Genomic DNA, 13,057 nt, shown 5'->3' on the forward strand with positions numbered 1-13,057 from the left:
CGAGGTTTTTTAGCAACTTTCACCCCAGCGTTCTATATCAATTATATCTTCAAGCTGTTAAGCGGATTGGCCGAAGAGGGGAAGCCGTTGTCCACGGAGGCGAATGAGGAGGCGATGGCATGTTATGTTACGCTTCCTGTACGGGAGGGTTGAGTGGTGGAGATGTGTTGTATGGGGTTGGTATTTCTTGTGAACTTAATTGAGGATTTCTGGTTCAAGCTTGTATGGTGGGTAGCAGTAGGCTATGTGCGAACAATGAGGTTGAATTGTTGTTTGGTACATAGTACCATGGAGTCTATAAGGCGGTTCGTAATGCATAGTCTTCGTAAACGATTTCTTTAAGTCATCTCGACTTTCGCATGCGAGATCTTCACCGGCGAGTGGTAGATCCGCGGCGAACTGTGGCTGCGTGTGACGCAAGTTCTGCTAGTCCCATATCTGTCTGCGCATAACCGCTGGTTCTGAATGATTACAGCCTAGTGGCCTGGGGAGATCGATCCGTCAGGATGAACTTCGTTAGAACAGGGTTCTATCCGTCTCCTCTGTTCTCCAACGGTTCCTGAGGAGTATGCACGGCGTCATCTAAATACCGTGGCGCTTCAGACGACGCCGTCCCAACAAGAGGAGTCGTTTCATCCGAGGTGCGCTCGCTCGAGTTAGATGTCTCCTCCTGGTGTTGACACCATCTCCGAAACCAATCTGCGTATGCATCTTGGGCCTTGCTTGTAGGGAGCCTGGCGTTGACGACCAGAACGACTTTGCGTATTCCATTCACATCTCTTACTCGTTCAACGATGCCACCATAGCGGGTTGCGTATCGGTTAATCCTGCCTCGTTTGGTATTTGCCCCCTCGAGGTCGGACATGGCGTGCTCGTATCCGGCTAGGTATTCTTCATGTTTCCAGCGTTGCGCTCGTCGGACGATGGCAGTGGACAGACGACAGGACTATGAGGAAACGGGAGTCAGCAGAGGAGTTTAGGCTGGGTTGCTGGTGGAAACGGACTTGAACTAATAGGGCCACCGCACAGGTGAGGAGTAGTGTACCGCAGAAGACCAGGATATACTTGTCACATAGCGAGATTTCTTTCTTGGAATGGCCAAGATGGACACTGGCGCTTTTTTGACCTGCCACCGCACGTTCTATCTGACCAAAATATAGGGCCAAGAAGAGGACAAGCTTTGGCCCGCTCAGGCCGGGGACACAGACCAGGAAGAGACCCATCAAGAAGAGATGTATACTTGATCGGATGGCCTTTGATGGATTGTGCTGTCAGACAAGAAGGATTCAATCATGAAGGGTTGGATGTCCTCTTTCGTCATATTGTCGCCGAGTCATCATGCCTGTCTATAGTCCCTCTATCAGACGCAGACGCATTACACGGGCAAAATCGGTTAATCAGCCCCTCGGATAATTCACGAAATGATACAATTCATTTTGTCAAAAGGGCACTGATAGCAGAGCCAGTCAGAAATGCCAAATTGCCCATGTGTGCAGAAGAGACATGGTTGTCCCCCCACTTGGCGTCTGCCACGCCTTTTAGGCTTGATCTTAAGCTCAGACGGGAATAGTCAAGCATCCCATAGTCGGTCTCCCTCTGAAATCGGTGGGCTTCGGTCTCGTCCCCATCTGCTCGAAATGGCTCAACTGCGATATACTCCGTATACACCAGGTTGTGGAGTTTGGGGCCGAAGTGGTCCGGAGTTTACCCAGAGCTGTCATCTGTCAGAGATGTCGTCCGAGTGTGGCGTGTCGATGCTCTTCTGGGCAGCGAACTCCGTGCCGTCTCCACTAGCAGCCGCCGGTCCCAAAACCTCGCCGTAGAGTTATTGCGGACAGAACTTACCGTGTCAGTGGGCAGCAGCTAAATTGATTCGACCTCGACACGGGGGAAGGGCCAAACGAATCAGCTCTCCACGTGCGTGGATCAATTGCTAGCATTTCTTGTCTTGCTGCGTGAGACCAACGCAATCCCCTGCCATCGGATACTTCCCGGGCTCAGCGATGAGCCAATTAAACTAGTCGAGCAAACATTGCAATGCTCGGAATACCCGTCGGTGGGCCAATCCAATCCCGTAAGCCTTGTCTGGCTGCCGTGGGGTCTTCCTCCAGGCCCGCGGAACTCGGGCCAAATTCCATTGATATCAATCGTATCGGAGGCCCAGCGCATGTCATTGCCCTTTTGGAGGCGATCTTAGTCCAAACTAGGCAGGTGTGCATGTGCCACTCTCGTTGTCACTGGAGGACTCCTACTCTCGTCTTTCTCCTTGCCAGGAATTGGCTTGCTAGACTGGGGCATCATCCGAAGGCTGAACGGGATAAAAATGAACCGAAGAAACATATCGGCCAAGCCCCCGAACACTACAGAGTAGAATCATGTAGAAGAAAGAATCCACCTGCTGGCTGTCACAGGAGGGACTGGTATCTTTGGTTACAGAAAAGAAGCCAACAATACTAGCCCCCAGTACAATTAAGACCAGGGTAGTTACTAAAGCTAGTCAGACGCCGAACCAAATTTCTCAAGCTTCTCAACGGTGGAATAAAAAGAGGGACAATCCTTCACGCCCTACTTGTGTAGACTCGTACCTTTGCTATATTTGCACTCACTTGAACCTCTAGCATTTAGCACTCACTATGAAGAACGACGACACGCTCTTTCTCCACGCGGCCATCACAGGTGACCTCGCAGTCATAGAGACTGAATACCTTAACGACAGATCGGTCCTCACTGCCAAGGATACGACCGGCCGGACGGCCCTCCATTTAGCGGCACTGCATCGGCACACCAAGGTCCTCGAACTGCTGTTAAGCTATGGACTCGACTCCTCAATCACAGACAATCGGGGGCAAACGGCACTGCATATTGCGGCCCAGCTTTCCTCGTCAGAGTCTGTCGAAGCCCTCTTGAAGAAAGGCGCAGATTGGTCAGTCCGGGACCATGATGGGAAAACGCCGCTCTCTTACGCTTACCAGCACTACTCTGTCGATGTGCTGGGATGTTTCCTCAAATACACCCCCTCCTACGCCACAAAAACACAATGCGGTCTCACTCCTGAAATTATTCTTCGAGCCGGTGCAAGTAGGAAATGGACTCCTTTGACTACTAGTAGTGTCAGTCCACAAGGAGGTCGAGTCTGAGATCAAACCCGTAAGTAGAACCTGGGTTTCTTCATGCAATCGCTAACGGCGGTTTGAAGGGAGATTCATCCGGGTTGAAAATGTAATCGATTCAGAATTGGCCAAGGGTCAACCGATCAGACCTTCCGCCTCTACCCTCTGGATGATACTCGAAGAGTTTCATTAAATCGAGAATTCCTCCTCAAGAACAAAAGCACCTCGTCAATTAAATTGACCTAGTGGAGTCACCACATGCTCCGACAGATTACGCTGTCTCTCCGCCTATTTTTTGATGTTTGGGGAAACTCATATTAGGACAATAGTCGCATGAATTGAGCTTTGTTTTAAACAAATAGGAGGTGAGCGGAGGAAACGGAGGGACTTACGACGGTTTCAATACGATTTAATGATCATTGCTTAGTTGTATGATATAGATGTTGTCCGTTGCATTCCTGTTATTAGAATACGTCTAGCCTTACGTTCTAGCTGCCCAGTACAACTGGGTTAGCTTAAATATGTCGTGGCATGTACGTCCTTTCGAGGTTATTATTCAGCTCAGTTAGTATAATACCACACCTACCAGTACCCAGGTAGTTAAGAAGCAGGTTTTCTTGCTTTGTAAAGTCATCGCATGTTGCACAAGATTAAGGATATTCGTCAGCGAAAACACTTCTGATCTTTTTTGTAATGTTGGGACCTGTGAATTTCCTTTCCGAGTTAGTTTTGCCGCTTTCGGCATGGTCGCCCCGTAACAGAAGAGCTTCCACGGTAGTCGAATTTTTCTTAATTTATCAAAGTAAACATTGTTACTGTATCCGACATTGGTACCACTCTCAGAAATAGATAATTATCGGATATTATAGTTCAGTTCTCCTCCCGCTAATTTACTATATTATTTGTTCCTTTCCCTTGCTCGCCTAGTAGCTACGAGATCATGCACCAAATATTAAGACCGCTCGACTACAGATATACAGATTGGCGGATCAGTAGTTAAAGAGCCGCAGATCTGTACAGCTCTGGTACCAGGCTCTAGACGAAAGAGGATCTCGAAGACATAGAGTAATAATTGCGCCAGTCCTATACAATAGAAAGATTTTTAGTCCGTCGAATAGATAGAAGCATAATCCAAATCTACAATCCCATGTTCTAAGTGCAGAATCCTATCCGGTACGTGGATATAATATTCTAGCCTATTTTTAGCCTGCAATCTGAGTCTTCCTTAGGAAACCTCATATCAAGTACCAAGAATATTAGCAACTTGTGAAAGCACAACCCAACAGCCCGATCGAGACTTACCTGTGCTCTTATATCGTGGACTAGAGCAATTAGACTGCACGAAACTTTCGAGAGCTTATAGCACAGCCTATGCAAGTCTTTAACGAGAAACAATTATTGTGGCAGAACAGCAACACCTGCAGGCAGTTAGTAGCCTTAGTCCAAGATATACTCAGTACGAACACTGTGAAGAAGATTCTCTACTTCGGGCTCGGTGATTTTTGCCGCTCCGCACCTAAGTGGCTAAAAAAGCAGCACGACTCTTGGGATGAGAACTTGGAGGTGAAAAATATGATGGGCTGCATGATTCAGCATCCGATGGCTCTTACTATTGCTCAACTTTGTCGTGGCAATGAAACATTGCCATTACTTGCTCAGGACCCAGAGTATACGGAGGTCGCAGAAGATATCCTAATCAAGAAGGAATTTAAAATTGTTGGAACTCACGGTGCAGGAGGATTCGCGGAAATTGACGAGGACTCGATCATAATATCACCATTTTACTGCCGCACCAGTTAAGCAAATTATCGCTGATCTTGCTCGGCCTTTGCTCATCATTTCTACCGGTTTTAGAGTCTTCAATAGCAATGAGTAAGTTCGCTTTATCGATCCCTGAATATGTCTAACCGTGGCACTCCACAGGAAACCATTGGCGGATGCTGAATCTCCGAGAACAAGGCAAATGTGGCTTGATTATTATGCCCATAGCCTTCCAAGCCATCCTGATGACGTTGAGATATGCTCTGCATTAAATGGATTGCATTTGTATAGTAGACGCCAACGACATCTGGATATGCGAGAAGCATGAGTTCACAGAACCTATTATCTAGGGATAGTGGACCACAAGCCATCGCAAATATGAAATAGATTTCAGAACGGGAGGTCTTATGTACTTGGTGTCTCACACCCCTTATGCGCTGCGATTAATTTCGTGAACTGTTCTACAAGAGCCCGCAGAGTTATTATTCAGGTGCAACCTTATGTTTGGTTGCCGGTCAAGCAGCTTCAGTGACAGTTCAAAAAGAAAAAACATTGCAGCTATTTGCCTCCCGCCTCCGATCGTTTACTCCTTTTTCTTGGAGCAATTGCAACAGGCATAACAAGCGCCACAGTCCGCGTGGACAAAGCTCTTCTTCTGTCCGCAGGTGCAATATTTGATCGCGTCCACGGGACTGGTTGTATCGGATTCACAAGCCATGACGGAGGCAGAGACTATACAGATATTAGTTAGGGGACCACCGATCAGCAACAGAGGGCACGTGTACTATACTTGCAAGGATTTGGCAATCAGGTGTACATCTGAGAGAAGCGGTTTAGGAAAGCAGGCAGAGCAGGCAGTCTGTCGACTAGGTTATAGGAATCAAAACCACGAACGTGATCGTTGAAAAGTTCAAGTCACAACTGTTCCTTTCGCGCTCTTAAAACATTAAGAAAGCGGGGTAATAGACGCGACAAGTCACCTGGGCATAAAAATATAAAAACTGGCGAGGTCACTATATCTAATAGCCTCGTGAGCACCGGATGATATCGTCAGGCAATTGTCAGGGAGCTACCAGGAATCTATCAGGTAACTATCAGGAAACCGGCGAAAAAGCGTTAGGTAGCTGTACGTAGCCCACTCGAACTTCATAATCGACCTATATAATTTGAGGCGACTCTAGTTATAATGAATTATGATTACCTTTCTAGGTAATATGAACTGCTCAGCTCACAACAACAAGAAACAATCTGACCACCAACATCGCCATGGAGCTTTCCATCTTTTCCATCACTTATTCGCGGTAGCGATGAGTGGAAGCAGCTCTCCAGACTACAAAGCGCTTTTCCTCAGTATACCCAGACCGGACGCACGTAGACACCGTAAGACGCTCCACGAGGCCCTCTTCGGTTGTACACTGCTGCACTGGAGCTCCCCGCGTACGCAAGATCCCAATCGGTGCAGGGGACACCGAGACGTGTTGTTGAAGCGCTGGTGAACCCGGGTAAGGCCTCCAGCCTCTTTGCGGATCTGGATGCGCGGCAAGTGATATAGCGCGCGCTGCGCAGATATGCGAAGTCTGGCGCAGTGCGGAGGCTGACACTGCGATGATGGACGCGTTGAGGGTGCTGAAGGGTCCGCTGGTGCGGATCGACATGCGCGTTGAGATTTTCTTTCAGGATCTGAAATTTGAAAACTCGCTGGGTATCCTCGAATGGATATACCCTATACTAAACACCACAACGCCATCAACGACCGGCGGACCCCGAAGAAGTGCGAATGGTTGCTGCAGAGCGAGGCGTTTCGGAAATAGCAAGAGAGCAGCTCGCCTGGTGCACTTTGGCTCTGGGGACAGCGTGAGTTTTCCTGTCCATGCGAAGAATAACGCGCTGATAGAACTCAGCTGGTGTGGGAAAGACGTTCGTGACGTCCAAGGTCGTCAACCATATCAAGGATGCCCTTAAAAATTCGGTAAACCATGAAGTCTGGCATTCTTCTAATGTGACCGAGAAGAGGAGAACCCCAGACAGCCGCTCAGTGTCCTCCAAAGCTTTGTGCGGCAGCTCGCAGCTATCCCCAGTACTCCATCTGCCCTAAGCCCTCGTGACCGATCGAGACTGTACCTCGGCATTTATTACGAATATTCCCACTTTCCAGGACATAATCAAACTCTTCCGTCTTGAGTGACGACTAGTATCATCGGCCATACCGATCCGAGGGTACCTCATGGCCCCGACCCTGGCACGCCTTTCACTTGTGGAGGTGAGTGTAGGCGGTTTCCCTAGCCCAATGAAGAAACAATTCACCTTGGCGCAATAGTCCGACGCGCTGTCGACTAGAGATACCATATACTGAACGAAGGTGGCGTTGCTGCCTTGTGTTAGGCCCGGAAGATCCATGAAGCCGACAACAGGGGAGATGAAGGTCACGTTGAACCAGATTGCTAATAATCGTCTCTAGTAAGCAGATCCACACCGACTTCGATTATGACACATCGCAGGCAGGGCAGGACAAGATGAGAGATGGTTGGTATGCGAGGCAGCGGACTAGCGGGCTAGTTGCATTTATCACTAATAGTTTACTATCTTAGCAATTGCATCAAAGTCTCCGCGCTGTACATAGAGCAGGTAGGATACAGAATTCCCTTCGAGATACACCCTCCCTCATGTGCCTCGACTATACTCCCTTTCACCAAAGCATTAAAAGAGCCAAGTAAACTGCCATTGGCCCTGTTACCAAAGCTACCAAGACAGAAGACAGCTCTTGCTGTTCCGGAGGAGAAGACAAAAGCAGATACACATGCACGGTGAATATCAGGGCAGCGGCGGCCGCCAATCTCGCTGAGGATATTAGCTATTAGCCTCATGTTCTGGGCAACATGTAGCCATTAGAAAACGTCCAACACGGACGGTCAACATACCTAATCTAGCCTGGATTGTTTGTTCTCCCCTAAAGGCGGAGAGGCCGAGGAGCAGGGATATAATGGTAGACCATGTAGCTATCGCTTAGGTCAGTAGAAACCGATTGGGGATCAGGGTTTGAGTTTATATCAACTTCAACTTAGGATCTCTTCCATTTACTACGGAGTATGGAATAAAGGAGACACTCCTCCCTTCGCCGGCTCTTTCATTTCGGCGGCTCCCTCGAATATGGCGGGGGCGGCTCATCTACCTCGCTCACCTCCAACTCCGGCTGTTCTGCCGTTGCGGTGGTTGCACCGGTGTCTGTAGCGGTGGTGGTTGGTCTTCGCCCGGCCCGGAGGGATTAGTATCCACCGCCGAATCGCCCCAGACCTGGGTCCCCATCTGGGTGTCGCGTTGCTTCTTCTTTAGACCACATATGGAGAGGCCGGTAATAGCCGTGAAGGTTATGATGAGCGGGAGCAAGATCGCAACTATGGGTGGTATGCCCGGGCGGCTTTTCTTTTTTGGAGTCGATGATTCGTACGTTGGGTACGGCAATGCAATCACGCGAGCAGAAAGTGTGTTTGTGGAGGCTGTCGGCGTTGAGGCCACGGTATCTCTCGTGGAGAGAAGTGATGGAGGGTTGGAGTCTGTTGGGTGTGGCAGGGCAAAGATGTCTGGAGAGGGTTAGCTCTGTGATAGCGGAAGTGTGTAGGGTTTGTATGCATATACGAACTGAGCGGGATGGTCCACATCCACAGATATAGAACAAGCAAAGTCTGATATACCATCATCTTTGGTAAGATAGCTGGACCATGGAGTGTGGATTCTTGTAAGATGTACTGTGGAGACATGTACTATAGACTATTGACGTATGGGAAGAATAAGCACTATATATAAGGGCGAGTCAGGGCCTCCATTCTCCCCCGGATGAATCGGGCACGAGGAACGGGGCAGGGCAGCACTGGGCGTGGTGCCCGGTCAGCCCTGTGGCGGCGGGGACCCTACCCCGGACCCCTGCCCCAGATGGGCGCACGGCACTAGTCGAAGCCTTTCTTGGCTATCCCTTGGCATGAGTCTTGCGCAGTCGACTCGTGCATTATGCAGTGCGGCTGTACATGCATAGCCCGGGAAGTGAATAAAAAAAATGATATCTATGTTATTATGGCTGACAAGCTGGCAATATTTCTCTTTTTTCCTTCTTTCTACTCCTCTAAATCGGCCCGAATTATTGCTTTACAGTCCATCCTCTTCACGTGTCTAAACACCAGTACAGACATAGTAACCCACCCACAGATTGCTACAGCCCGCATCAATCTGCGTGTTCCACTTCCGGAACTGGGCCAGCGTGATGCCCGCCGCCGTGTTGATTGTGTAGCAGCTATCTCCCGACTTCACCTTGTAGAACTGCTTGCAGTTGCTCACGATCCCGGGCATCTGCGGCTGCGGCCCCGTGGCTGCGCCTGGGACGTGAACGCAAACATAGTAGTCGAGCCAGAGGTTGGAGCATGCTATCATGTCCGATGGGTTAGAGAAAGTCGAGTGAACACCTAAATACAGGGGGGCATGACATACTGTCGTCGATCGTGGGATTCCAGGACTTGAACTGCGCTTCGGTGATGCTGTACTTGGTCGCAATGGTGTCGCACAGGTCCCCGGAGGCGACCAGATGGAACTTGTCGCAGTTGGCCGGGATGCCGGGCTGGGTTGGGCCGGGTGCAGGACCCCGTGGTGGTGGTAGTGGCAGTGGTGGTGGTGGTCTTGGATGTTGTAGTAGTGGTGGTCGTCGTGGTAGACTTCGACGTGGTGACGGTTGTACTCGTCGTGCTCGTGCTGGTCGGATCCGTGACGATGCCAACCACGCAGTAGCTCTGTCCCGCCGTCAGGTTGGGACAGGAGACACCGGGATTCAAGGCCTTGAATTCGTCCACCGTCTGTCCCCAGGCGGACGCAAAGGAGGCACAGGTATCTCCGCTGGAAGCGGCTGCGGAGAAGTTGCAGGTCACGCTGGCATACAGCAATTGAGGGAGCAATCCCAGGATGACGGCAGTCTTGTAACCCATCTCTGCTTGACTAGAGAAACGGTCTATAAAACAAGATGGAGAGAGGGTTATAGATGGAAAAAAGAAGGTGGGATGTTGATCGTGGTTCACATCAGGCGGGTTCTGGCGGCCATTTATCCTGAACCCCGGGTTTTCCACGTCCGCCTATTGTTCGGTTGTCGATGTAACATGGGCATCCGACGGGCTCACGGCTATACCTTCTCCTCGCCTAATATCATGCCATTCGGTCGCATAGTGTATATCGATGGAGGTCACTACTGCATGCTAACATGGAGGAATGGGTGTTAACCTGTATCAGGCAACTCGAGGGCATACAGGCCCATCCAGCCGAATTGCCAAGATGAAGACCTGGGGGCTTGACCAGGCCACCGACATACAACCATTACTTGGCGATCGCGAATCGCAGAAATTGGTAAGGCACTATTGGAAGACTTCTAGACAACTAACATACAAGCTAAACCAGAGCAACACCCCAACCGCCAAGATCCATGCCCTGGTGACCGGATATTGCAGCACCGAGGCGGAATTCTCCGAGGATGGAGTTGGGCAGCTAACGTCGGTCCAGAGCTGTGGGACACTACAGGCAGCAGCAGTCAAAGAGGCCGTGATGCTTTCTGCCGCGGAGGCATCAACCTTGACGTTGCAGGGACTGGGGGTTGTCATCTCCGGACTGACTGCACAGGATGCAGCGCCCCAATCGGCGGTTTTCGTTGGCGGGAGCTCGACAGTATCCGGGACGCGTGCCGCCAGGGCCCTGGTTTGATTGCAGATGCCCTTCTCGGTGAACGCGGTCAGGTCCGGTAGCGAGGCACCATACTTTGTAGAGAAATGAAACATCCAGCGGCGTGCCCCAGCCCACTCAGAATTGACCTTGTCTGTCTCTGCGTCGTAGGAGCATCTTTGCACATCAAGGTCCCAGGAGAACGAAAAGTCCCCTTCGAAGTTCAGAAATGTCGTACTGAAGGAGAGTAGGTATGGATCGCTGCCGTTGGTATAATTGAGCTCCTCGAGATGGACCAAATTCACTGTGGAGTTGCTATCACCGCGGCTGACATTTTCCAAATCAATATGATAGTAAAGGGTTGGCTTGAGGGTTGACAGGAGCCGTGGATTTTGGATGGCGAAGACAATGGGGGTCAGGGGCGAGGGCGCATAGGTCTCGTTGGCGCGAGGAAACACCAAGTCTACCTCGGTCACCTGGTTGGCGCTCAAGGCGAGGCCCGGCATGAGGGCGAGAAGAAACCAGTTCCGAAAGAGACCCATGTTTGGCCCTAGCCGTGGTAGGAGGGAGAGGAGGTTGCCAGGAAGCCGAGCGAGTGAGAGGGGCCACCGCTGGCTTCTTATCCTGTAGGGCTTAGCGCCCCTAAGGATGAAATGGCCGGGGCTTGACTAGCGCCCCCCCCCCCCCGGGGGTGTTTTAGCGTCGACTACCGCAGGAACGTCACATTCTCGCCGCAGCCAAGCCTGTAGAGAGCTCCTCCCGGTCTGGGCAAAACGCCACCTTCATTTCCTTGTCCTCCGTCCGGAGTCAGTGACTACAGAGTACTATCTGACCAGGTACTCCGTATAGTGCTCTCGGACGACGGTCCAGTCTTGTCTGTCTGTCCATGGTGCTCAGGGAAAAGACCTTACGATTTTCAGAGACAGTCCGAATACCCAGTATAAAACCCCCAACACAACCACCCGCCGTCATGGGAGAACCAGGCTTTTTCTTTGTTGATATCAGTTTCACTCGTTTCCACTGTCGTTCATTACCAAACTCCTGCGCTCCTTTCCTTCTTTTTCCTTGCCACGCTCTTTCCAACATGGCAGGATGACCCCCTCCTGGCTTCTCCCAATATGGGGGGCTCTATGCCTCTTCCTCTCCCTCGACTCAGCCCTGGCGTGGCGAGGAAAGCCTTCCTTGAGGATGCCGGCCAGCCCCGGGTATCGCAATAGGGACGCTGCATGTCCAGTGGCTTGCAATGTCGCCGGACCGGATCCCTCCAATTGGTCTCTCTACCACAACTTGGACCAGCTCCAGTTCTGCCATCGCACCGTGTTGTACCATTTTTCCTTGTATGATCGCGTCGGATCATGACTCTTTGCACCGCCTCTATGCTTGTACCTCATATGGCCCCGACTGGTCGAGCCTTCCTCCCCCCATGGCCAAAGCCGCAGTGGCGGTCGAGTCGATGAACTCAACCTACTCCCTCGGCTGGTGGTCTGGGGGTGCCCTCGCGGTTTCGGATATCAGCTCCGTTTCCAAACAGATGCGCCAGTACCTGAAGATGTCGCGGCCAAAAGTACCAAGCGTGCTACCTTTTTGTTTGCCCGGTCCGGCCCGGCTGCTGTTGGACTCTACATCGGTAAGGGTCTTCAGAGCGAAAAGGTCGGCGCCTTTGCTTTGAAGGCGCTATCAGACAATCTTCGCACTCTGAATATCAATTCCGGAAACGTGGCTATGCAGCTGTGCGAACTGCGTCGCTAAATTAGCCTAGTACCCTCTTCCGTTCTTAGCTGGTAAAATTTCCTATAATACTGTAAGTTAGATATATTATCATAGAGGGTATTGGCTGAGATATTCTACTTCGAATTGCGTTTAACTGGATACAACCGGTTGTATATACGATTAACTTTATTTACAGTCCAACCGCCGGTAGTTATAGTGGCCGATATTATTCTCGAACCTAGTATTACGTCCTAATTTTTGGAGCGATTGTCGGCTCGAATTATATTTATAGATAAAGACTTGTATAGTTTATAGCCGTAGGAAGTCCGCTCGAGGCGCCAAAAGAGAGAAGTATTTAGCTTCTCCGGCTTGTATCGGAGAGGAAGAGATTGTGAGCGTTTCGGAACTTCTAGACGCTATATAATATCGGGCGTCAATGCGCTGTTTTCGAATGCCCTATTATAAAAGGCGTATAAGATAATCTGGGTAATGGGATAATAGGCCAGCTAATAGTTGCCGTACATAAAAAACTTAGTCCTAGGAGAATAATTCAGTATATAAGTAGGTATATAGCTTCGAAGACACTCTTACCTATTAGTACTTTCCGGTTGATCCTTGAGATTGCAAAACTCGATAATCGCGTACAGGATATTACGTTTACTATTAGGATTTTTAAGGTAAAAGAGCTCGATGTTACGGTAATATACAGAGCCCGATAGATTATCTATTAATATATATTTGGGGAGGTTGCTCTAAAATACTTGGTACTAATTTTGTTTTCCCGATAATGG

At 50.1% G+C, this 13,057-nt stretch overlaps 5 protein-coding genes across 5 annotated transcripts; 2 read left to right on the top strand and 3 right to left on the bottom strand.

The window, feature by feature from the left end:
• Positions 1–435: 435 nt before the first annotated feature.
• On the bottom strand, positions 436–1,102 carry BDV59DRAFT_49789 (uncharacterized protein). Its single transcript, XM_073696512.1, has 2 exons — positions 1,028–1,102; positions 436–946 (listed from the first exon to the last, which is right to left on the bottom strand). The coding sequence occupies exon 2, from the start codon at positions 863–865 to the stop codon at positions 530–532; it is 336 nt and encodes a 111-aa protein (XP_073552553.1). The 5' UTR covers positions 866–946; positions 1,028–1,102; the 3' UTR covers positions 436–529.
• Positions 1,103–2,571: 1,469 nt separating this feature from the next.
• Positions 2,572–3,706, top strand: BDV59DRAFT_168548 (ankyrin repeat domain-containing protein). The gene is made up of 2 exons (XM_073688104.1): positions 2,572–3,147; positions 3,197–3,706. Exon 1 carries the CDS (start codon positions 2,634–2,636, stop codon positions 3,135–3,137), a length of 504 nt encoding a protein of 167 aa, XP_073552554.1. The 5' UTR covers positions 2,572–2,633; the 3' UTR covers positions 3,138–3,147; positions 3,197–3,706.
• Positions 3,707–9,032: 5,326 nt separating this feature from the next.
• On the bottom strand, positions 9,033–10,189 carry BDV59DRAFT_208451 (LysM peptidoglycan-binding domain-containing protein; the record flags this gene model as incomplete). The annotated part of the gene is made up of 3 exons (XM_073695209.1): positions 9,570–10,189; positions 9,348–9,532; positions 9,033–9,283 (listed from the first exon to the last, which is right to left on the bottom strand). Exons 1-3 carry the CDS (start codon positions 9,833–9,835, stop codon positions 9,033–9,035), a joined length of 702 nt encoding a protein of 233 aa, XP_073552555.1. The 5' UTR covers positions 9,836–10,189.
• On the bottom strand, positions 9,774–11,132 carry BDV59DRAFT_168550 (uncharacterized protein). Its single transcript, XM_073688105.1, has one exon. It carries the CDS (start codon positions 11,096–11,098, stop codon positions 10,256–10,258), a length of 843 nt encoding a protein of 280 aa, XP_073552556.1. The 5' UTR covers positions 11,099–11,132; the 3' UTR covers positions 9,774–10,255.
• Positions 11,133–11,979: 847 nt separating this feature from the next.
• On the top strand, positions 11,980–12,305 carry BDV59DRAFT_198061 (uncharacterized protein; the record flags this gene model as incomplete). Its single annotated transcript, XM_073693073.1, has 2 exons — positions 11,980–12,120; positions 12,189–12,305. 2 exons carry the CDS (start codon positions 11,980–11,982, stop codon positions 12,303–12,305), a joined length of 258 nt encoding a protein of 85 aa, XP_073552557.1.
• Positions 12,306–13,057: the final 752 nt, after the last annotated feature.

Source organism: Aspergillus ambiguus (genome assembly GCF_047715705.1).
Source record: "Aspergillus ambiguus strain CBS 117.58 unplaced genomic scaffold BDV59scaffold_2, whole genome shotgun sequence".
NCBI lineage: Eukaryota > Fungi > Ascomycota > Eurotiomycetes > Eurotiales > Aspergillaceae > Aspergillus > Aspergillus ambiguus.

What these genes read in the sequence shown, in the direction of transcription:
- BDV59DRAFT_49789 (XM_073696512.1), bottom strand. Translation starts at nt 865, where the DNA reads ATGTCCGACCTCGAGGGGGCAAATACCAAACGAGGCAGGATTAACCGA.
- BDV59DRAFT_168548 (XM_073688104.1), top strand. Translation starts at nt 2,634, where the DNA reads ATGAAGAACGACGACACGCTCTTTCTCCACGCGGCCATCACAGGTGAC.
- BDV59DRAFT_168550 (XM_073688105.1), bottom strand. Translation starts at nt 11,098, where the DNA reads ATGGGTCTCTTTCGGAACTGGTTTCTTCTCGCCCTCATGCCGGGCCTC.